Source organism: Pectinophora gossypiella, chromosome 2 (assembly GCF_024362695.1).
Source record: "Pectinophora gossypiella chromosome 2, ilPecGoss1.1, whole genome shotgun sequence".
NCBI lineage: Eukaryota > Metazoa > Arthropoda > Insecta > Lepidoptera > Gelechiidae > Pectinophora > Pectinophora gossypiella.
In genome coordinates, this window is record NC_065405.1 from 9,958,930 (window position 1) to 9,982,167 (window position 23,238).

Here is a 23,238-nt window from a genome sequence, read left to right on the forward strand (position 1 = left end):
ACATTCAAGAAAAAATATATTTGTGTAAAAATTGACGATTCAAAGTGTAACTATGTTACCTTATGAATAAAGATATTTTTTGTGTTTCAGTTTGTATGCCTAGACATCTTAAGGTGTCACATACATAGACAAGAACACACGAATATAACCCCTATTAAAGTTAGACCGAAATAACCAACTACGCATGTTTAGGTATGAAAAAATATAACATATCGTGATAGAATTTATGATATCACTAAGCAAGAATTCCTTTTTACTACAATATTGTTATTTTATACGAATAGAACGTAAAAATTCCATCAAGTGACATTACTCTACATATTTATATATGTAAGTTGCCTATTTAAAATGTTTCTTTCCCAACGTTAACACTACTAAGTTGTTTTAATAACCGTCTTTACGTAGATTTCTACATCATTTAGCTATTTACTTACAAATTAGTGTAGGGGAATTCGAAAGGAAATATCGAATAGGTCTGCCCGATATCTAGTCCGACGTATTATTTGATCATTACGCTTAAACATCGGTCTATCGCAGTCATTATAGGGGTTTAAGATATGTCGTGTTATTTAGAAAGGTAAAAGAGATAATCCGTGATAGCCTAGCCCGTTTCGGAGAACGCGTGACTTATATTTCGGTTCGAATCCTGGTTTGGGTTTTAAACAACTAAATTCCACTTTTGTGAACTTGATCATAGATAATTGATATCACGTGGTTTCTAGAATTTGTGCTATATTACATGGGACTTAAATAGCTGGCGAGGAGTAATTATAATATGTCACAGCGCGTGTGTTCGATAAATTTTATGCCTGACGAATACTCGTCCCTTTTCTTTTTGGCGGACAAAAATGACAGGTATAACTTAAAATAAAATTAGATTTTTGTGTACTGGAATCAGAATCATTTATTTGCTAATCATATCCATTATCACATTAAACAGTCCCCTTTCTCTTTTGCATGCTGATATTGAGAAAGTAGTACGTGGCATACATATATACACTCAAGTAATTATTTCCTATTAGGGTAGGCAGAGTTGCATCCCGGGTTCTTCTCCGTTTCTTTTACATATCACATCACTAATTTAAGAGCCACGCTCTTGTCGGTGTACAATATTCCATTCTTGTCTATCAAAGGTCAAATCTTTTACATATAAGTATCCCTATTTAATAATAACGTACGTAGTATATCGTAATGAACTACTTACCCACTGTGTAGTGTGATAATAAAATATTAGGTATGTTTTCGTCAGGAGTCGTGTGTGTTATCTTTGATTAGATTAGGAGCATTCTTATTATACATAACAATAAAGTAAAGTAAAGAGACGACAAGATTCCTTTGACGAAGTAAACAACGCCATTTCAGAGGTAGTGGACTGGTTTACTGTAAACAACCTGCTACTTAATGAAAATAAAACAAAATATGTTTATTTTACGTTATCGAATGTTAGTAGGCCGCTTGATTCTATTATTGTAAAAAATAAGGAATTGGACCTTACGGATACTGCTGTATTTTTGGGAATTACTTTGGAAGCTAAGCTGCAATGGAGTCCTCATATTGATAAGTTGTCCAAAAGGCTCAGCTCAGCAGCATTCGCGGTCAAAAAAATTCGTTTAATAACCGATGTAGAAACCGCGCGATTAGTTTATTTTGCCTACTTCCACAGTCTAATGTCGTACGGCATCTGGCTGTGGGGTCATGCTGCAGATATGAACAGCATTTTTGTTCTGCAAAAGCGAGCCATTCGGGCGATTTACAAATTGGGACCCAAGATGTCACTAAGAAATAAATTTAAAGAAATTAATATTTTAACTTTGGCATCACAATATATCTTTGAAAACTTAATATATGTAAAAAAACATATAGGATTATTTGCAAAAAATAGCGATCGGCACATTGTTAATACCAGGAATAAAAATAAACTTGCTTTACAAGTCAGTCGATTACATAAGATTACTAAATCTTTTAAGGGGCAATGTATACGTTTTTACAATAAGATTCCCATTGACATTCAGAATTTGCCTTTCAACTGTTTTAAGACAGTAGTTAAACAAAAACTTTACAAAAAAGGTTATTATAAAGTTAGTGATTATTTAGAAGATATGAATGCATGGGATTAACCGTCTGAGAACTGATATTAGGCAGCTAAATTACTCAATTGTATACCAATATTTTATGTTTATTTTTATTTTTTTTTTAAAGAACGTCTAGGGCCCTGTGCCGAGGTTTTTCTTGCAGCTTCTTTTCCCCGGCTATACAGGTTGTGAGAAGCTGCAGTAGTTTTAGGCGGATGAGACGTTCGTTATGTAAAATTGACGATTCAAAGTGTAACTATGTTACCTACTGAATAAAGATATTTTTGAATTTGAATTTGAATTTGAATATTTTGCTTAGTTGTATGGAATAACGTCTTCGCATATTGAGAGTTTCACTCCTCACATTATGTACTTACTAGGACTTTGAATACTATACTTACTTCTCTTCAAAAAATCGAAACACTTCCCAATTTATTTTTTGTAAACAAAACTCGAATTCGGTAAAATTTTATATTTGAGTTTGGAACATTAATTTATAATACTCGTTGTATATTGTCATTATTTTTCATTCAAATAAGTACCTATATACTCGCATTATATTTATATATAACAAAATATATAAAATGCGAATATATATATATATATATACATATATAATATGAGGTAATCAATAAATCCCGACCCACCTTGTCACCGCCTCTATGTATAGCAAACATAAAAATATTCAAATCACAGTTTACTCTTCGATTTCGCAATCAGCTCGCGTAATTGCCTCCTCAATATCTTCCCGCTGCCATTCTTCGGGATCTCGCTGACAAACCGCACGCCCCCGCGCAATCGCTTCCACGGCGAGACCTGCATTGTACTCTGGTTAGTTAGCCTGACGTGATAATCCGTCAGCAAAGTATTGTCAGCTGCTAAGTTATTAATTGGGGGTGCCAGTTAGGCTCAAGTTTAGATTGAGGGTTTAATAAGTAAGTACTGTTTTCAGAAGCTGGTGGTTAATTACATGAGAGTGAGTCTTGACATCCCTATATTTTCTTATCACCTTCATAATCTATTCCAATAGTAACATATTAAACATCAATTATTCTATCCATGACTATATATACATGGTTAGAGTAACTTGGTGGCAATTTCAAATTTTCGTCCAAATAATGTCATAGGTCTACTCACTTTTGGTTCTACGAAATTTATAATCTCCTTTTCATTAACATTGGATCCTGGTTGCTTGATTATAAATGCAAGTGGTAGTTCACCAGCTAAGGAGTCTGGTACACCGATCACTGCCGCGTCTTTCACTTCTGGATGTTGGAGTAGAACTGCTTCTAGTTCTGATGGACCGACCTAAAAAAATTGTAGTTGAATCATTTGAAGTCACTATTTTTGACCTATGTACAGAGTGTTAGTGACATATTAACAAATATTGAAGTGGAATATTCAAACCATGATTCTGAGTTGATATCAAGTGGATTTTCCTATCGGAAAAGTCATGGAAATTTTAGTGTCTTTTTTAATTATTTTCCTTTCCATACTTTTGCAAATGGAAATTCCACTTGATATTAACTCAGAATCAGGGCCTGCATCATCCCTCAAAGTTTTGGTTACGATGTCTCTAAAACCCTATATAAAAGTCCAACACGTATAATTGTGAGATTTTGCAGATAATTTTGTTATAGGTATGCTTTGATTTGATAGTCTCAAAAGAATTGATTGTTGTAAACAAACAAACTATTACAACAAAATACGTAAAACGTCTGTTCACCAATTCCTGATAAACTGTTATCTGGCTTATGTAATCAGAGAATTTATCAGCAACTGGTGAAACGGCGGTGGCCCTAGGTTCCCAAAACCAAACAACTTCAAAAAATAAAAATGATGTCGAAGTAGACGGACACTTAGGCTTGCAAAACTTTAAAAAAGGAAAAAAGATGTTAAAGTAGATGGGCAAAATTATACCTGCCAGGACTTGTACTTGATCAGATCTTTTATTCTATCCACAATGAAAAAGAATCCTTCATCATCATAGTACGCAATGTCACCAGTTTTGAAGAAACCCTCCTCATCATAGTCATCCGATCCAGTTACATTATGTCCAATGTAGCCACCAAACAAAGCTGCTCCCTTGAGGCACACTTCACCAGGTTGATTGGGAGGCAGAATTTTCCGGGATTCAGTATCTACAACCTGATAAAAACCTAATTAGACGTTTTTATAACCCTATATTACTTTCTAGTACTAATAAAAACGACTTAGAGTAAAAGATACAGGCCTAGACTCACTAGTCTAGGCCTGTATCTTTTACTATTGTCATTATTTTTTTAATATTTTACTGTAATTTATGGTATTTTAATGCAAAATATTATGATTAATTAGTTCAGGAGACAGCGTATATATAAATATAAGCTGTGTCCTATTTTCGAGATATTGTTAATCTGTTTTGTTTACAATCGCGAAATCATGTTGTAGAAGTCGAATAAAGGAGCAAATTGTGTAGTAAATTATAGACTAACCTGCCACTGTATATACTTACGTTCATAGAAACAAAGTACTTAGTTAATTTATATTATTTTCTCGTTCTGCTGACGGCCGGTAGTTTCATCTATCCCCGGAGGGATTTCAGACACAATAACATAAGTAAACATTCTAAGTGTGCTATAATTTCCAGGACAAGTTTACCCGGGTGTGATCTAAGCTTTTGAAACAATATCTGAAGTACCTTTACTATAATGCCTGGCATAACTTTGCCAACACTTCCTAATTTGTTTGCACTCTCGTACTCCATCGTAATAGCCCCAGTAGCCTCGGACATACCGTACGCTTGCAGTACATACTCCAAGTTGGGTAATCTGAAATTAAAATTAATTATTCCATAGAGTTGTGTTCCAATTTATTTACATTGTTACATAAGTCCACTGAGTGGGTATCTTCCAGTATATATTCCATATTAATATATATAGTAAGTGTCTATATTTGCATTCTACTGGAAATAGTATACAGGCAAGCGTACCTATAGTAATATTCGAAGGTATTATGTCGATTTTGATAAATTTAAAACTTTAAATTAACTTTTTGCAATTATTTTTGATATAATGTTCAGTTATAGTGGTAAAACGTAAGAAATTAGTGTTAGATATACATTATTAAGTACCTTCTTTTAACGTCAGCAATGACGTCAGACTCGAGGGATGCTCCTCCACACAATATGACTTTAATCGAACTAACATCATATTTGTATAGAAATTGACATTTGCTCAATAGGATTACCAGAGGAGGTACTGCGAGTAAGAACCCGACCTGAAAGAGAGAAAAGTCTTTTATGTAGGTAACTCTTTTCTTTTGAAGATGCCGTTGCCTATGGCCTAGTTTCATATTAAGGTTTTTTGGCAATGTTTGCTTAGTGATAGTAAGTCTACGTTCGTTGCAAGCCCCAGGGGCTTGGCGGCTCAATAATAACCCTGATACTAGGGTTGGTTTCATCCTCAGAACAGAATTAGTATATGTTGTTACAGTAACCTATCCATAGAAGATTTGCGTTTTGCTACGTTTCTTAAAAACTCACGTTGTGACGTAGGGTACATACATATCATAAAAACTACACTAATTAAACTCTGTGGTACTGATGCAATAGGCACGAATATTCAATTCAATAATTTCATGCAATCTCACCTTATATTTTTCTATCGTTCGCAAATAAGTGACTTCGTCGAATCTTGTCAAGAATACTGCAGATTTACCATCGAGCAGCATCTGTGTCGTAAGCATATAGCCTACTGTATTAGTCCAAGGTGCTATGTTGAGAAAAGTCAAATTTCGATATGTGCATCTGTGAACAGTAAAAATATAATCATTCAGTACATTATCCGACTAGATATGAAATACATGCCCATAATCTCTATTACATACAATAATAAATGATTTCTATAAAATACGATATCTATATTTCATTTGAGTACTTAAAGATTATTATTTACTTAGTTATTATTTCTAAAAGGAGTCCTATTATTTTCATTAACTCAGTAGAGAACACTATTTGTTTATAGTCTTGTAAAACCATTCTTGACCTACTTACATGGGCTGTAAAGCCGTTACAAGAAGATTTAGATGTGTCCACTTGGCTCCTTTAGGTAGTCCCGTAGTTCCCGACGAATAAACTATAATGGCCGTTTCCGATCCATCTGAGGAAATGTTTTGGTTGGAAATATATTGCACTCATTATGTATACTGGTTGCGGTATGGTGATAGAGGAAACTCCAAATATCTCTAATGTAGGTCGATGGGAAGCAATTACAAACGGAATTGTATATTACAGTAGAGGTGGGATCAGTGATTGTGAGAAATTGTAGTCTGTATCTGTGAGCAAAACCGTATCTACGAGGGGAGGTCAAAAAGTTCGCGGAATGAGGGGGAAGGGGGTCGAAATTAAACACGAAACTATTTTTCCTTTTCAATATATTCTCCCTTAACCTTAACACATTTTCCGGATCTATCAAATAATTTGTTTATTCCATCATAAAAAAAAGATTTCTCTTTGCTGTCAAAATAGGCCGAAATTGCAGACTTGACTTCTTCATCATCGCCAAATTTTCGTCCACGCAGTTCCTTTTTCATTTTTGGGAAGAAATAATAATCGCTGGGGGCCAAGTCTGGACTGTAAGGCGGGTGGTTTAATTTTTCGAACCCGCATCGGTGAATGGCAGCCGTCGCAACATGGCACGTGTGGACGGGTGCGTTGTCGTGCAAAAGGAGCACACCTCTTGACAGCTTTCCTCTTCTTTTTTCCTTGATAGCCTCTTTCAATCTATCCAGTAAAGAAGCGTAGTAATGTCCCGTTATAGTCACACCACGATCTTTATAATCAATCAGCAAAATACCTTCTGTATCCCAAAAAATAGTGGCCATGATCTTTCCGGCCGATTGTGACACCTTAAACTTCTTTGGAGGAGGTGTGCCTTTTTTATGCCACTGCATCGACTCTTGCTTCGACTCAGGTTCATAGTGGTGAACCCAGGTTTCATCTCCAGTAACAATCCGGGCCATAACTTCTTCCTTATTCTCTCCACAGAGCTCTAAAAACTGGCGAGAACACTCGACACGCTCGCTTTTTTGAAGTGGCGTGAGCATTCTTGGAACCCATCTTGCGCTGACCTTAGTCATCCCAAGATGTTGATGTAGGATATTTAAAATACTTGTTTCGGATACACCGACCATTGCTGCAAGCTGCTTCTTCTTCAAGCGGGTATCTTCTAATACAAGTTTCTCTACTTTTTCGATGATTTCCGGTGTGGTGGCCTCAATGGGCCGTCCGGAGCGGGGGTCATCTTCAATCGACTCTCTTCCTTGCTTGAAAAGACTATGCCACTTGTAAACCATGGTTTTACCAGGGGCAGAGTCCGCGTAAACTACTAACAGCTCTTGAAAAATCGTCTGAGCGGATTTTCCTTGCTTGGTGAGGAACTTAATGACGGCGCGGTGTTCAATTTTCTCCATATTCGCTGAGTTCTTCCCGATTCACTTGTTTGCTGGTCGATAGTTCAAACGTTAATGACCCGATTTGCTTCAAACTTGGTAAATATACTGTTAATGAGGTGTGCAACTAGCGGCTACCTGTACGAGCAAACCAACCCCCTCCAACCCCTCCATTCCGCGAACTTTTTGACCTCCCCTCGTATATAGATTTTAGATAAGCAGTTGAAACAATGGACACCGTTTAATTTTATTTCAAGTTATACTTACCTGTCATTTTCTTATCCGCCGAAAAGGAAAGGGACGGATGATTGACGACTGTTAATTTTAAAACGAATAATCCTGGCGAATAAAATAGGTGTCTCGCTAATAATATGCAACCCGTATGACGTGAGCTGTCAACTTAATTCTGTCGGGTTATTAGTCAATGTAAAGTTTTTAGAGGGTTGGATTTCTGCCTAAATTTGACGTGTGTTCCACAAATTTTATGCCTATTAGATTACCCGTTCCTTTATTTTTCAGCGTATAAGAAAATGACAGGTATAATTTAAAATAAAATTTGATGGTGTGTACAGGAATTAGCACCTATAAGATATAAACAAGGTCTTGGTTCACACGCAGCGCTTAATTGAAGCAGCGTATTAATTATTTTCGTATATTACAGTATAATGTAGTGATTTTTTTGAGAAAGTATACATATCTTGGAACATGCAAAACACCGTTCTGAAAATATACATTCTTACCAGTAATATTCGCCGCCTGAACAGAGTCCCCTTTCACGCTATTTCTCACCAGTTCTTCAAAACAGATTACATTCACATCTTTCATGGGTTTCCCAAATACGAAGTATTGATTAATGGAGACGTTTTTGTTTAAAATTTTGAAATACTTGTCATACGTCGTAGGCGATAAAAATATGTGTTTCGGCTTTGATATTTGTATAGTGTGAATTATTTCATCTGAAAGTTAAGATAACACAAGTAGGTACTTATTAGACACACGGAAATGAAAATAAATGATTAAATATTATACTAATATACGTATAATACGTATAAAATGAGGAGCTCGGTGGGAGGAGTTCGGTGGCGCAGCGGTAAACGCGCTCGGTCTGCGATTGTTGAAGTTAAAAAGCAACTTTCGCAAAGGCCGGTCATAGGATGGGTGACCACAAAAAAAATATGTTCATCTCGAGCTCGTCCGTGCTTCGGAAGGCACGTTAAGCCGTTGGTCCCGGCTGCATTAGCAGTCGTTAATAGCCACCAATCCGCACTGGGCCCGCGTGGTGGTTTAAGGCCCGATCTCCCTATCCATCCATAGGGAAGGCCCGTGCCCCAGCAGTGGGGACGTTAATCGGCTGGTGATGTGATACGTATAAACCATTTTCTTAGCAAATAACTTACATAATATACATACATAAACAGCCTATATACGTTCTACTGCTAGGTACAGGCCTCCCCTCAATCAACTACAAATAAATAAATAAAGGATAACAGCAAATAAATTACTACCTATCGTTAGTAATAATAGTCAATCAAAAGCTGACGACATGGTCTCACAATAGGAAACTTAAGGATTTTCTTACAGATACCATTCTTCTTATCGTGTGGGTTGTCAGGTGGTGTCAGGGTTATTATCAATAATGTGTGGTGGCTCAAGCCACCAAAGGCCCCTGACATGGCTCATGTAACGATTACTCACTTACATCAGTAGGTAGTAACCGGGACCAACGGCTTAACGTGCCTACAGATACAGATAGACATTGAAATTTGTAGATACCACTAGATTTGCTATAAGTATATAGTTTGCTATGGAATTTCAAATTAAATACCCTTGCTGTAAGCGCAGTTGACGAAATTAGCCACAGCTCCAATATATATGGTAGCAAACACGGTGATCATGAACTCTATTCTATTTTCACTGCATATGGACACGACGTCTCTTCGCTTCACTCCCAGTTGTATCAGCGACGCTGCTGTGTTCAACACTTTTTGTGCCAGTTCATTAAATGTGATCTTCTCTCCAGTGATACCATCAATCTTGAAATAACAGTAATAATAAAAAAAAACAAGAGTTCTCCCGGTTAAATTTTTGAAGATCGGCAAGTATTTTCATACTTAACTTCAGATCAAACCCCATTATGTTTACCCCCAAGGCTCCACCTGGAAAAACATTTTTGCCGGCCATCTTGTTTTTGCGCTATTTTGATTTTTCTTAACCAGCGACTTTGACCAAGATTTAATAATTCCTCAATTTATATCCATTATGCAGTAGGTTGTATACTATTATACTGTCGAAGTTATTTATAGATATAGTTATCAAGCTATTTTTAACTTGGTATAAATGTGAAAGAGAAAGTATAGCTTACCAAAGCTTGTTTGTCTTTATGACGCCTTAATAACTCCACCACAATTTTCCCATAATTAAGATGCGACGGCAGGGACACATCACCACCATAAATAACACCATCCTTTAATTTGTATCCGTATTCTTTCATTTTTTTAACTTCAATGGGCTATTTAAAAAATACACCAGCTGATATGACGTTCAAACACTCACTACTTAAATATAACACAGAGTTATCAAACATGTCTTATCTATAACTACGTAATATTATGTATACGTCCGAGGAAACAGAACAGTTCAAAGATTGGCCTTGTGTATACAGGATGTTAATGACATCGTAACGAACACTGAGGGGGATGATTCAGATCATGACTCTGAGTTTATATCAAGTGAAATTTTCCGCCGCCAAATTCATCTTTTTTTTTTGTTTTTGAAATTTTTTCAATTCTATACTTTTGCGATGGAAAATTCCAGTTGATATTAATTATTCATTACGATCTCATTTACACCCCATACAAGTACGTACAGGTAGGCATACGTATTGGTGTTAGTGACGCCGTAACGAATATTGAGGGGGATGTGTCAGACCATAACTCTGAGTTGATATCAAGTGGATTTTCCTGTCAAAAAAATCATGTTATTGTTTAAATTATTTTCCGTTCCATACTTTTAGGACGGAAAAATCCACTTGATGTCAACTCAGAGTCATCCCTCAAAGTTTTCGTTACGATGTCACTAACACCCTATATGTATATTCAATTTGGTATTGTTTTCTTTTTCCCATTCAAAAGTGGTATAAGTACTGCCACTTTCTTGTTTATGACGTCATTCCTTGACTGTTTTGTGAATCGCTTGATATTAGTTGTTTCAACAGCCGATTGCTATGAATCAAAATGTTCCACATTCCATCGCAGTCATATGACTCCCAAGCGTTAATTTCAATCAATAAGTACTTAACTAAATTTATGGACACCTAGCATGTCTCCTTGTTGCAAGTATGTAGCTCAATTAAATTCAGATTCTAAATTGCCGACACGTTAAGTCCTTCAACTTACTACATGCTATACAGGTCGTGGAATAGGTTCAAATTGTGCGCGAGAGCAGGTAAACGTAATTTGTTAGTACGCCTGCGCGGGACTGGTTCGCCCACGCTGCGCCTGCGCTGGCGACGCTCGCCGACTCTTCTCACGATGTGACTGTGACTCATAATGCTGTTATTATTTTGTCCTATCAACATCAATATGCAACTGAACTTTTCTCTCGTTGTATTGACGATAACGACTATATTCTGTCTCACGAGTTGATTGTCTCGTTATATAAAACGACACTAATGTAACAGTTATATTAACGCTGTTGCAAGTAGTAACATGGTTCCATTGATTTGCATACGAAATTATGTTTGGTCTAATTAAATTACCAATTATAACTACGACGGGACGGCATTGCAGTAAACCAGAATACCTTCAATTAGCGTGTCTCGTTTCATGTCTTTTGATGTAATCATTATCCTATACTTTGTAAAGGTCCCTACCATAAACTGGGAAATAAATTATGAAATTCTGATAACTAAATAAAGACTAAGACTAAAACTAGCAAAAAACGTTATTCTTTTTTCTATTTAACTTATTTATGAATTTTAATCAAGGAAAACGTAATAAGTTCGACATTTTATCACATTTTTCTATGACGTCACAGTGTGTTTTTTCATACAATTTCCTTAGTCATTTCTTGTTTTGACTTTTAGCAAAAAGTAACTGATTTGACTAGTTGGAAACCAGCTTACTGCACACAAACGGTTGTAACGGTTGATAGAGGTGACCCCGAGAGGGATGCACGTTCTCCGAATAAAAAGACCTCCTGTAGTGACGAGTTCATGGAAATGTCGAGGACCGGTTGCCTTATTTGGACTTAATGTCCTGTTTCATTAAGCTATCAGACGATTACTCTGCGGTGGTCGTATCTAGTGAAATAATGGTTGAATCGTTGTGTGGAGATTAGGGCATTTAAGAGCTTAATAGCGTGTATCTCTGCATGTCTTTGGATTTGTAGCCATGTGATATGGGGTTCGTAGGAGCGGTTAACATATTATTGTCATTAGTAAACGTTTTAACTTTGATACTCAGTGGGGCGGTGGTTTATGGTCTTGTACTTTGTAGTGTTTCATCAACCTACACTGAACTTGATTACGGCTTGATTCGCGACTTGTGAGAAGATATTATTATCAAAGCTTTGTCATAGACTCAGTTTAATACTTGGCTGATTCTTGCACCAATTTTCCTGCTTGCATTTTGCTTCAAGTTTACAGCAGTTACTAAGTAGGTAATTCAAAACAAGCTGCATACATTTGTAAACTTAGATTCGGTATTAGACTCGACGCAAACTCATTCACAACATGGTTTTAAGCTGTTCCGTAGTCCTAGATACTTCCTCATAGTAGCTGCCAATTTATGTTGTGAGACTTCTAAGTTCTAACACCACTAACACTGTGCTTTGTACGAATTTCGCTTACAAAGAGCAGAACATAAGCCTTTAAAACTTCTGTGGAATACGTTTCAGACTGCTTTAACTATATCATTAAAATACTCATTTTATAAGTACTGTTTGGACTTTATTGTTATTTTATAATATATATATAAAATATATTATATTACAATAAAGTCCTACTCACAAAATAGTTTGTTTGAGAGTAGATTACAGTTTCAAAGCCGAGAAGGCACTTTGCATTTTTATGTCAACATTTTCATTACGATAGAATAACCTAAACCTACGTTCATGAAATTCAGTAGGTACCCCTTTGTTATAAATAATACTATGATAAGCGTATGCCATAAGTACCTTAAAAGACTGCCTAAAACCACTACTAAGAAACAAAGTCGATAAGGGAGGGTTTGATTTATCCCTTCTCCCATAATGAGGGTGAATAGGCCCTTTCGAGGGATAGTTAATTGCCTTTGAGGCATTAAGCAGATATTAGCTCAGGTGATGCCTCAATATAACTTGGTATCATGATGAACTAAATCAAATCAACTATATTGTCTCGGTGTATTAGGGCACAATGCGCTTAGAGTATTATGTATGTTCTTAATCATGTCTCGATAGTGGGGTGTTGATTGGTATCTGTAGCTACTCTGTACGATGACGTCATAAACTAAGTACGTGTACAGATATACAAAGGGTTGGTGTTGCTTTGATTAGATTCCTGTCAAAGGCATGATTATCTGTACATTTAGTTACATACACCCTCGACCGGTTTTGTTCAAGGGTACTCCAGCCAAGGTTGGCGAATATTTCCCGGAAAGATTTTGTGAGAACATAATAATATATATTATATTTAGATGTTTGTACTAGTAATACATAAATATGATTTGGGCTGATATACCTATATTCTCCAGAACTAGTAGAACTTCTCTCAGAAAGAGTAGGTCGGAAGTAGATATCAATATAAGAAATACCTCTACATCATCTTTCCTTCAACTACGAGCGTAGAATAAAGATAATAGGTAAAAACTGCGAGACTTGAAGGTTTACAATAGAAAATTGATTATGGCCTCAGTACCCAAGTATAATAATAGGTAATACTTGGGGTCTAAAAAGGCAACATTGAAGCAACTCATCTAAAAAATAACAATAGCAATATTGCTTTTATAGAGGAAATGCTTCTATGTGGCTTTTTAGGTCCACTAGTATTTATAACATTATGAACTTAAATCCCCTAGTATTTATAACATATGGTTTATAATAAATAGAATTCAACGAGGCCACAGGATACTGAGAGAGGACAATAAAAGTTAGTTGAACAGGACTGCTAGCAAGCCAGCAATATAAAGGGATATTTCAGACATATATCGGAATTTTATTGAGAAACAGAGCCATATTGAAGCGTAGACTCACGCAATATTTTTGTAAAAATACTAGGGAATAAGAGGTTCTTTCTTAAAGTAGGGCCACTAAGACACCGTAGTGGCGCTACTATGGTTGCTCCACCGACGAATTATAATTATGCAGGGTATATGCATATGCACTTGGTGGCGACAAATTTGTCGCCGGCAACTGAATCCCGAATAATTTCTTGCTGGTGGCGCACCCGTGGTATCCTAATAAGATAGGGCTCTAACAATCTTTTCATACTATGCGATTGAACGGTAAACGAGTTTTCCGGCTAGCATTCGCCTGATTTATTGGTATTATCTCATTTCCAATACAACTTACTTAAGGTGAAGAAAAACAAATAAAAATTTACCATCGAACATAGAACCCTTTACCGTTTTAAAGTCATGTTTCATGACGATACGATTAAAGATATATCTTTCTGAAATCTCTAAGATTTCTTAACAGTAAAGCGTCTCCTTATTGAAACTTGTTGATAAGTCCTATTAAGCCGATCTGACGGTGTTTGGAGATTTTATTAACGGCTGTTGGGTGTGACAGTTATTACGAGTGCGGTTAAGTGGACACCCACTTATGGTGGCAACTCTCGGCTCAGGGTTGCCTGACCTTATACTTAATTCGAGTGCATAGGAGAGCCCATATAATAAAACGTGTTAAAACGGAAAATTAAATATTTTTTCCTTCCGCCGAGATAATTATGTTACTGGTTAATTGGAACGAACAGAAAATGTATTAACGTTTTATTTTAGAAGAGTTTGAAGCCATTCCTTTTATAAAATAAAACAGTTTTTATAAGTTTCGTAGTAAGACACAATTAATTACCTGTGTAGTTATTTTGTAATTTTGAAATCATAACGCGCGTATCACCTAAAAGGGTGTTAACGTCTGAAACAAATGCTTGTGGCGGTCGAATAAGGGCAGTCATGCGTAATACGTCCATAAGACCATATTCATACAAGCAGGTAGGTACATGGTAAGTGTTCAAACATCGTAATCACTATGTTTCACAGCCGGCTGGTAACAAAGCCCCGATCCACACAATTATTACGTGTCAATAACGCAGCTTATGCCGTAGTTGGAAACAGTAATGTGGTGTAAAGTGGCGTCTGACTGAGATGTGCCAAGGTAATACAAAGTTTATGTCCTTAAATGAAAATGTAAGCAAGTGTACGTGCTCAATTCTGCATAGTTTTACGTTTTACCGTCGGTTGTTTTATACCCGCCTTATTAAGAACTGGTCCGTTTGCTGCGCTGTAAAAGTTTACCTTTTAATCTGTGTAACTCTCGAATTAGTGCCGGTATCTTCAATAGGTGTATGCCGTGTAGCATTTACCTATCTTCACGAGTCACTAACAGGCTCAACGTGGTACCATAGTTACCAAGAAGTGTTCGTCCCCTGGTGGGCGGGTGTGAGCGTGAGAAACAAATAGACACTGTCGCACTCACGGCCCCTCGACGTAATGAAGAATTGGAGATGCCTCTAATAGAGAGTGTGTTATAATTGCTTTTAGGCAATCAGAATTTATTACATGTTACGCGTCGTCAAACTAAACGCTCCGAAAAGTGGCGCCCACTAATAAAACGCTAGCTTAATTGACTTGTAGCTGTAACAAATTTACTTTGTTTTCGGTTTCAAAACAGTTAGATTTTATAAATATGAGTCTAGATGTATAAAATATTTTACGTAGATATTTAAAGAAAGAAAGAAAGAAAGAAAATATTTATTTCCATATTGGACGCCACATTTACAAACTTACATTACAGAAATAAAAATATTTCACTCATTTTAGTATGTAACGTGAAATATATCACTTTTCTTACAAACTTCTTATAAAGTACTTACATAAATAAACTAACACCTATCTTTTCTAATGGAGTATAAAAAACGTAACTTGCAATTTCCTTTGATACGAACTACACGAAGTTCTTAAATCGATGTAATGAACTATACCTGTAATAATATAGCTACGTATAATAAAAATATTATGGTGAGAAATATTTTTATGTGAACTTAGGAGATGGGTTTTTGTTTAGTAATAGACTGCAGTTCTGGAATTGGCCAATAGCTGGTCGTAAAAGTTGCGGCATCTATTGACAGACTTCGGAATGTGGTCATTGGCAGCACAGTATTGCTCAGTTAGGTAATTTCCGTTAAGTATACAGTAGCCACTAATATACTGCTTACAAAAAAGCGAAAGCTATATTTGTGTAGAATACGAGTGCTTGGTATCTGTTCGCGCCAGTTCCATACGTTGGTGCCAACATTGGTCCAACTAAGACATTCGACCAACGTGTAGATCAAAAGCCCGACCATTCCGAAGCCAAAATTTTCGCCAGCCTGTGGAGCCGGCTTAAGATGTTTGAAGTAGCAGTAATGGCCCATTAATTCATTACCCAAGTGAAGATTTGGTTTCACCGGGAAATCGGAGAGGGATTCGATTAATCGAATTATGGTAATCGTACCTTTCAGAGCTTCTACTTGTGTTTGACTACTCAAGAATGTAATTTAGTTGTTACCTTCCGACTAGAGCCAATATTTATTCGTATCTTGGTCTCGGTAAGTATCCGCAAGCAGGTGTTAGAATTCGGTATAATAAGTAAACGCAGAATACATAGTCAGCAAGTAAATAAAGGCAAGTACCTACCACTTATATTCTATTACTATTTGACGAGTTGCTAGTTGAATTCTCAGTATCGTGAAAATTTACATATAGTTTAAGGTTATCTATACCTACTTGCGTATCTACATATAAAAAAGAAGTAAGAGGTACGAAGACTTTTTTGTTGTACACGTTTTAACAAAATTTACGCATTTTTTTTCAGTAAACGAATATATTATTATGGATTTTTACTGTAAGGTACGTTAAGCCGTTGGTCCCGGTTACTACTTACTGATGTAAGTACGTAGTCGTTATATGAGTCATGTCAGGGGCCTTTGGCGGCTCAATAGTAACCCTGACACCAGGGTTGATGAGGTTGGTAATTCACCTCACAATCCCCACGATAAGAAGAAGAGAAGAAGACTGTAAATATATACCAGAATTGTCGAATGACTACGATAATGAGTCTCGCGACTTGTCAATTTATCTACACCATTATTAATTATTCACGTTCAAGCTATGTCTCACTTCTCCTCAAATAAAAATCAGTTGAAGAAGTTTTAATTACCTCCAGTATTTGAGAAACCTTTGCGGTGTAAAATGCAATCAGGGAGTACACTATGCAGTTGGTCTTAATAATAAATCTCGCAACACTACCAAAGTACCAAGTATGCTACGGAGACTCGTAAGTTTCTCTGTCTTACATTAGTAACTACAAAACAGATAATTAAATAACTAAACTGCACTGTACTTGGCGGTCATATATTGCTTTCTCTCTCAAGATAACTGGACAAGATTAATGAGCCTAACGTGCAAAACGTTTAAACCCATTTCCAACGGAAATCCGGCGAGTCAGTTCCATATATTAGTTCTAGCGAAAACGCTCCTGGCACAAATTTCCATCATTAACATTATCCAAATTAGTTAGCTTTATCCAGGCGTGGTGTGCGGAAACATGAGGGATCGTAATCTTATATTCTAGAATAGAATTACTAGTTTTTATATATTGTTCGAACTCCACCCATACAATCATTAAAAAGGTTTTAAGTAGAGTAAGGATTGAAATAAGTAAGCAGGAAGTTGCCAACACAACACAATATAACATTTAAAATAATTATGCTTAATTTTTTAAGAAGCTTAGTTTATCTACGATGATTACGTTGATGATTCTGATTTATGAAATAAAGTTTAAAAAAATACTTCATTACCTAGTATTTATACATGTTGGTATATATACCTAATTATGTTGGTACCTAATTATTTAATTTATTTTATGAAATATCGAAACTAATATAAATCGACAGTATCGACTTACCCCGTTGGGAAATAGGCATGAGTTTATGTATGTATTGGTCTAGTGGTTAGAGCGTTAGGCTCACGATCTGGAGGTCCGGGTTCAATTCCCGATGGGGACATTGTCGAAATCACTTTGTGAGACTGTCCTTTGTTTGGTAAGGACTTTTCAGGCTTGAATCACCTGATTGTCCGAAAAAGTAAGATGATTCCGTGCTTCGGAGGGCACGTTAAGCCGTTGGTCCCGGCTATTAGCCGTAAAAACACCTCCACCAACCCGCAGTGGAGCAGCGTGGTGGAGTATGCTCCATACCCCCTCCGGTTGATTGAGGGGAGGCCTGTGCCCAGCAGTGGGACGTATATAGGCAGTTTATGTTATGTTATGTTATGTATGTATGTGGATACGAATGTATTCTATTATTGTGGTAGTGGCATAGTATACAATAATAATATACTATTATAATATTATGACCTCCTTCAAAAGATCTTGCGCCTTACCGCGTTGCGGGATCCTCTCATTTATGCGAACGAATTGTATAAATTACACCCATATTAGGTGTTGTATGTGTTATGTTATAAAACATTTTCTATTCACTTATCCTCCCATAGAATATGCTAACAGCCGTTCAATTCAAATTGTTCAACTCCTTCAACTTTCTTATAAGTCATAAATAGTCTACAAACCTACCTAAGTTCTACTAGACCTACTCGTATGCATTCGAGTGGAAAAACAAAATCAAAGAGCGTGCTTTCTCATGGCATGATAGCGGATATCCTCGACCCTAATATTTGTGTATCTATTATCTATAGAATATATTATTATATATTCAGGCCTCCGTGGTCTAGTGGTTAGAGCATTAGGCGCACGATCTGGAGGTCCGGGTTCGATTCCCGATGGGGGCATTGTCGAAATCACTTTGTGAGACTGTCCTTTGTTTGGTAAGGACTTTTCAGGCTTGAATCACCTGATTATCCGAAAAAGTAAGATGATTCCGTGCTTCGGAGGGCACGTTAAGCCGTTGGTCCCAGCTATTAGCCGTAAAAACACCTCCACCAACCCGCATTGGAGCACCGTGGTGGAGTATGCTCCATACCCCCTCCGGTTGATTGAGGGGAGGCCTGTGCCCAGCAGTGGGACGTATATAGGCTGTTGATGATGATGATATATTCAAGGCATGTGTATACAGGGTGTGAGTGTTATCGTAATGAGTACTTAGGGGGATGATTCAGCTCATGATTCTGAGTTGATATCAAGTGGAATTTTCCGTCTCAAAATTCATGAACAGTTTAGTGTTTTTTTATTTTTATTATTTTTAGTTCCATACTTTTACTTTTGGAAAATTTCACCCCTTCACTACACGTTACGTTACTAACATTGTATATTTCGAGCGTAGAAACACAGTGATTTCAATCGTCATACGTTTTTTCTGCCTTTCCACACAGTTGATACGAGTATTACAAAAATGAGTCAGAGCTAAGTTTGTAGGTGGGTATCATTGTATGCAATACGCCGGTATTAATCGTTCTTGGACAGATAAGGTTATTATGTCATGCTATACAATTATGCATGAATGATATATTTTTTTCAATGTGCTGCATAACATCGGCATTGGGATTCAATCATTGATTTATTTTGTTTCAGGTATTAAAAGCAACGATTGCAAATATCCGTTTTGGTTTGTATAAAACATTAACTCTTTACTTGCTATTTCGTCTACGTGGACCTTGGTTATATCGTGGTAAGTAATCTATTAGTCATTCCACAGGTTTTGATTTATTTATATACCAATTTTCATCTAAATTGCACCAGCGCTTTTGGTCTGAAAATCTTTTTGACACTCTTCTCTGACTTTCTCTTACCTAATAGACAAACAGACTTACTTTAGAATTTAGTCTCTATAGTCACGTGACGTGTATGTAATGTAACTTTTATGATATAGGTAGTAAAATAGTATTTGACTGCGATTAATTAGAACTTCCTTATTATTTATTTGTCGAAAAAAGATATTTGTCGTTATAAGATAATTTCGCCTTAGATCGTACAGAAGACGTAAATGTAATATCTATATCTATTTAATGACGATATATGATATACTTAGAAGTCTATTGATGTGCAGGTCACTTAGCTAACAAGGCTTCCATTTCCAGTCCAACATTACTTAAGACTTATTTACAACTTAGTAGCAAAGTCTAGGTTTAAGTGAAGCAGAAAATTTACGATTCATATTATTGCCGTTATAGGCAACTTGTATTCTGTTTCATATCTACTTAGTAGGTATTCGTACAACATGCATTGCTTCAGACAGCTCATCTAAACTAATAAGAAAAAATAGTTTGTTTGTCGAGATAACTTCCAAAAGTACAGTCATGAGTAATATCATGTACTCACTTTAGAACCCTGTCGCACTATCTTGTTTGACATTTAATGAGACTTATGGTTTAATCTGTCAAAAAAGTTAATGTCACATGGTATTAAAGTGTATACATGTTAGTACTCGTGACCGTACTACTGCTTAATTTAAGGTAATCTCGTAGACATGGATGAGAGCCCTAAGCGCTCCCCATTTATCCGGCCAAGTAGTTAATGCCATCTGCGGTAAATCTAACATAAGTCACGTCAAAAAATAAACGATAATGAGTTTGTGTCCTTTCTAACATGATGTTAGGTACCATTACATGAGTTGATTACCCTATTCTACCTACTTATAATAGGGTTTACGGACACGAAACATGATTTTGTACGGATATGTGTAACGGCGATTGTGCCCATTAAAACTGGAAATATTTAAATCCCTGTAGAAGGGTAGAAATATGCAACCCGTAAAAATAACTGTAAACTTTATTGGACGAAATATTTTTTTTATTATAAAACGTGTTGAACGCCAACTATTCCGTGTTATCAATAGCTGTGTTTCAATTTGCAGTGTTAAAAAATCAACACAACTCTATTAATCACTATTCCATTATGTTCAGTGAATGCCAGAGGCTCCAATTTTCAAGTTCCTAAATAACGTTATAATATTTAATTTCAAAATAACAAACAAATATCATCCTTAGATGTGTTTAGATGAGTCCTGATTTTTCATTGACTATTGTACAAGATACCATTGAAATACTCACTTATTTGTATAGGTACTTACAGTACTGATACTCATACAACCTATTGTACAGATATGCCACTAAAAATAAGAGTGCGTTGATATGGCTTATCCCACTTTGTTAATAAGGTTGGCAAAGTTTCTTTTATGTCGTTAAGGAATGATGTCATCTTTTACATGCAAGTAATAAAAATACTTGAATATTCTGTGAAGGGCTTGCTGTATTTATGTACTCGGTTGGTTTGTTTGTCACAATACTGAGTCACTGTATCACTATAATAAAACCATAACGTAGGTGGTCCGCACTGTGTGGCAGATATGCTAACTTACTTTTATGGTCTGTATAACATTTTTACTACGAATATTCCTACAAATCTCTGTAACAATAAACATCAAATTATTTTAAATTGAACGCGCTTGCTCAATCAATTTTTATTTTTCTCTTTTTTTTACGTAGGTATATATATTTTGTTACGTTTAAGTTTTCATAGACCTCCTAGGTGTTATGAAATTATTACAAAGTCTGAATTTGTATGCAATAGAAGTTTCCTGTACAAAAGTAGGTTTAGTATCTATACGCTATCAATGTACTTAGTTTATATTATCAAAAGTACATACTACATTAAGCAAAAGCTGTATTTCATCTCTTGTGGTGGAAATGTTAACTGAAATTCGACTTTAAGAAGTCTAATACAATTTTTAGGTACAAATAGAATTCATGTGTTTTTAGAGAAAAAAAAAGATGTCCTGTTGAAAGTCGTTCTATTGAAATTCTTAGAAAGATATAGCCATACAAATTATGTGATTGTCCTTCTGAAAGGTTGCCAAATAAAGGTTAGGTTTATAATAATAAATAATAATAATAATATTTTTATTGAGAAAAATATCGGTACAATGTTTTCCTTAAATTAAGCATAGTTGACATGAATATAATTGAGTAGGTACCATAGCTGACTAAGTATACAAGATTGTTTTCGCTATAAGTCTATTATTGCAATGTAGCTAGTTAAGTTTAATTCAGCTTAATGCCTAGCTTTCTGAGAGCACTCTGTTACTGAGATGAAAAGCCATTCTAGCAGCTCAGACGATCTTACTTTATGATCTATTCTTGTTTCCTTCAAACATGTGGAGCGTCTTGCTGGGATTTTCTTAAATGAATAACGCTAAATGTGGTTGGAACTATGAACTCTTTAAGAAGTATATTTATTGTTGGCAGCTGCTTAAGCTAGAGAAGCGTTTGGACTGTGGTTGTCAGTTATTGTTATATATATTCGGGAGCAGTCGTAAAGAGTAAATGTTGGCATCCAAACTACTTTCAGGTATCATGAATTTAGGTAATCTTAAGACCAATGTGTATTACGTTCACAAGTAAATGCTTCTGGCTTTTACTTTTACCAGTCAAAGAGGATGCCATTACCTTACGTAGATAAGACGCTCAACAAATCTAGCTTGTACGATTTCCTTACTAGCAATCTTTCCTAATGAAATCCTATCCTTTGCAAACCTGAAGATACTGAAATCGATTCCTAGGAATTACTAGTATATAGAAATTCAACGCACGTGTCGAACGCGAATGGATGTGTTTCGATATTGGCGTAGCAGACAGACAGACATTTTATAAAGTGAAATAATTGAGCCAATTCGCCGAGGGCCGCCCAGATGGCTACGACTTCACTTTAGTGTTTTGATTACCATTATTAGCCACAGTTACAATTGGTATTGACCTACAACAGTAAATCGTGTAGCTTATTGGTCTTGGTATTATTATATTTCGTGCGTAGGAGCTGTTTTATGCTAGAGGTGCGTAAAATTGATGTAAGTTCGTAATCTCGTTTTATTAAAGCTATGAAAATAATTATGAAATTTAAATGTGAAATTTCAATCTACCTTACTATACATTACCTCAAAATACATTTATTTTGCTTTTTTATTACAAAGCGCCTTTAAGTTGGTGTACGCGTGCGCTTTTTATTTTATTTTATTTTCAGCCACTTACCTCTTGTTAAAGGGTTCAATGCTTCTCTTCAAACATACGACTAAGGTTAAGTGCCTGCTGTCTGTTTCACTTAAGCCCTTACTTGCGCTGAACGACTAGAATTCAAAATATTGTTATGACCCGTGGACTCCAGGTCCGAAGACTAAACAAAAATTTAAAGAGATATTGTTCTTTCATTTTTTGCTACTAAAACAACTATGTAACTCGACACTTAAAAAGAAATAACAATTTTAAACAATAGCATTCTAAGAAACGGGTTGAATGTTAAGGATTCGTTTGTATATTGTAGAGGTTGAAGATGAATGGATATTGACTTAACGTGTCCTACTTAGAATGGGTAAACATAATTCTCACTTAATTGTCTATTAGTAAACACAAGGGACAAACAAGTAAATATTAAAGGAACTTTATATAACTTACAATGAGAACGCGAAGGTAAATTACCTAAGTAGTTTGATACTTTGATTTAAAATTGTTTGGACCCGTCGTGGTTGATAGCGCAAAGTTAACTTGTGTTGGGT

The 23,238-nt window shown here is 35.9% G+C and overlaps 2 protein-coding genes across 2 annotated transcripts in view; one reads left to right on the forward strand and one right to left on the reverse strand.

Annotated features, from left to right (window-relative positions):
* LOC126375487 (uncharacterized) overlaps nucleotides 1-23,238 on the forward strand; it is an 88,941-nt gene that overhangs the window by 15,446 nt on the left and 50,257 nt on the right. The gene's annotated exons all lie outside the window — the stretch shown is intronic.
* LOC126374335 (uncharacterized) lies at nucleotides 2,467-10,042 on the reverse strand. Its single transcript, XM_050020911.1, has 10 exons — nucleotides 9,865-10,042; nucleotides 9,328-9,535; nucleotides 8,243-8,458; nucleotides 6,106-6,211; nucleotides 5,703-5,859; nucleotides 5,185-5,330; nucleotides 4,753-4,882; nucleotides 3,993-4,220; nucleotides 3,210-3,380; nucleotides 2,467-2,888 (listed from the first exon to the last, which is right to left on the reverse strand). The coding sequence occupies exons 1-10, from the start codon at nucleotides 9,991-9,993 to the stop codon at nucleotides 2,763-2,765; spliced, it is 1,617 nt and encodes a 538-aa protein (XP_049876868.1). The 5' UTR covers nucleotides 9,994-10,042; the 3' UTR covers nucleotides 2,467-2,762.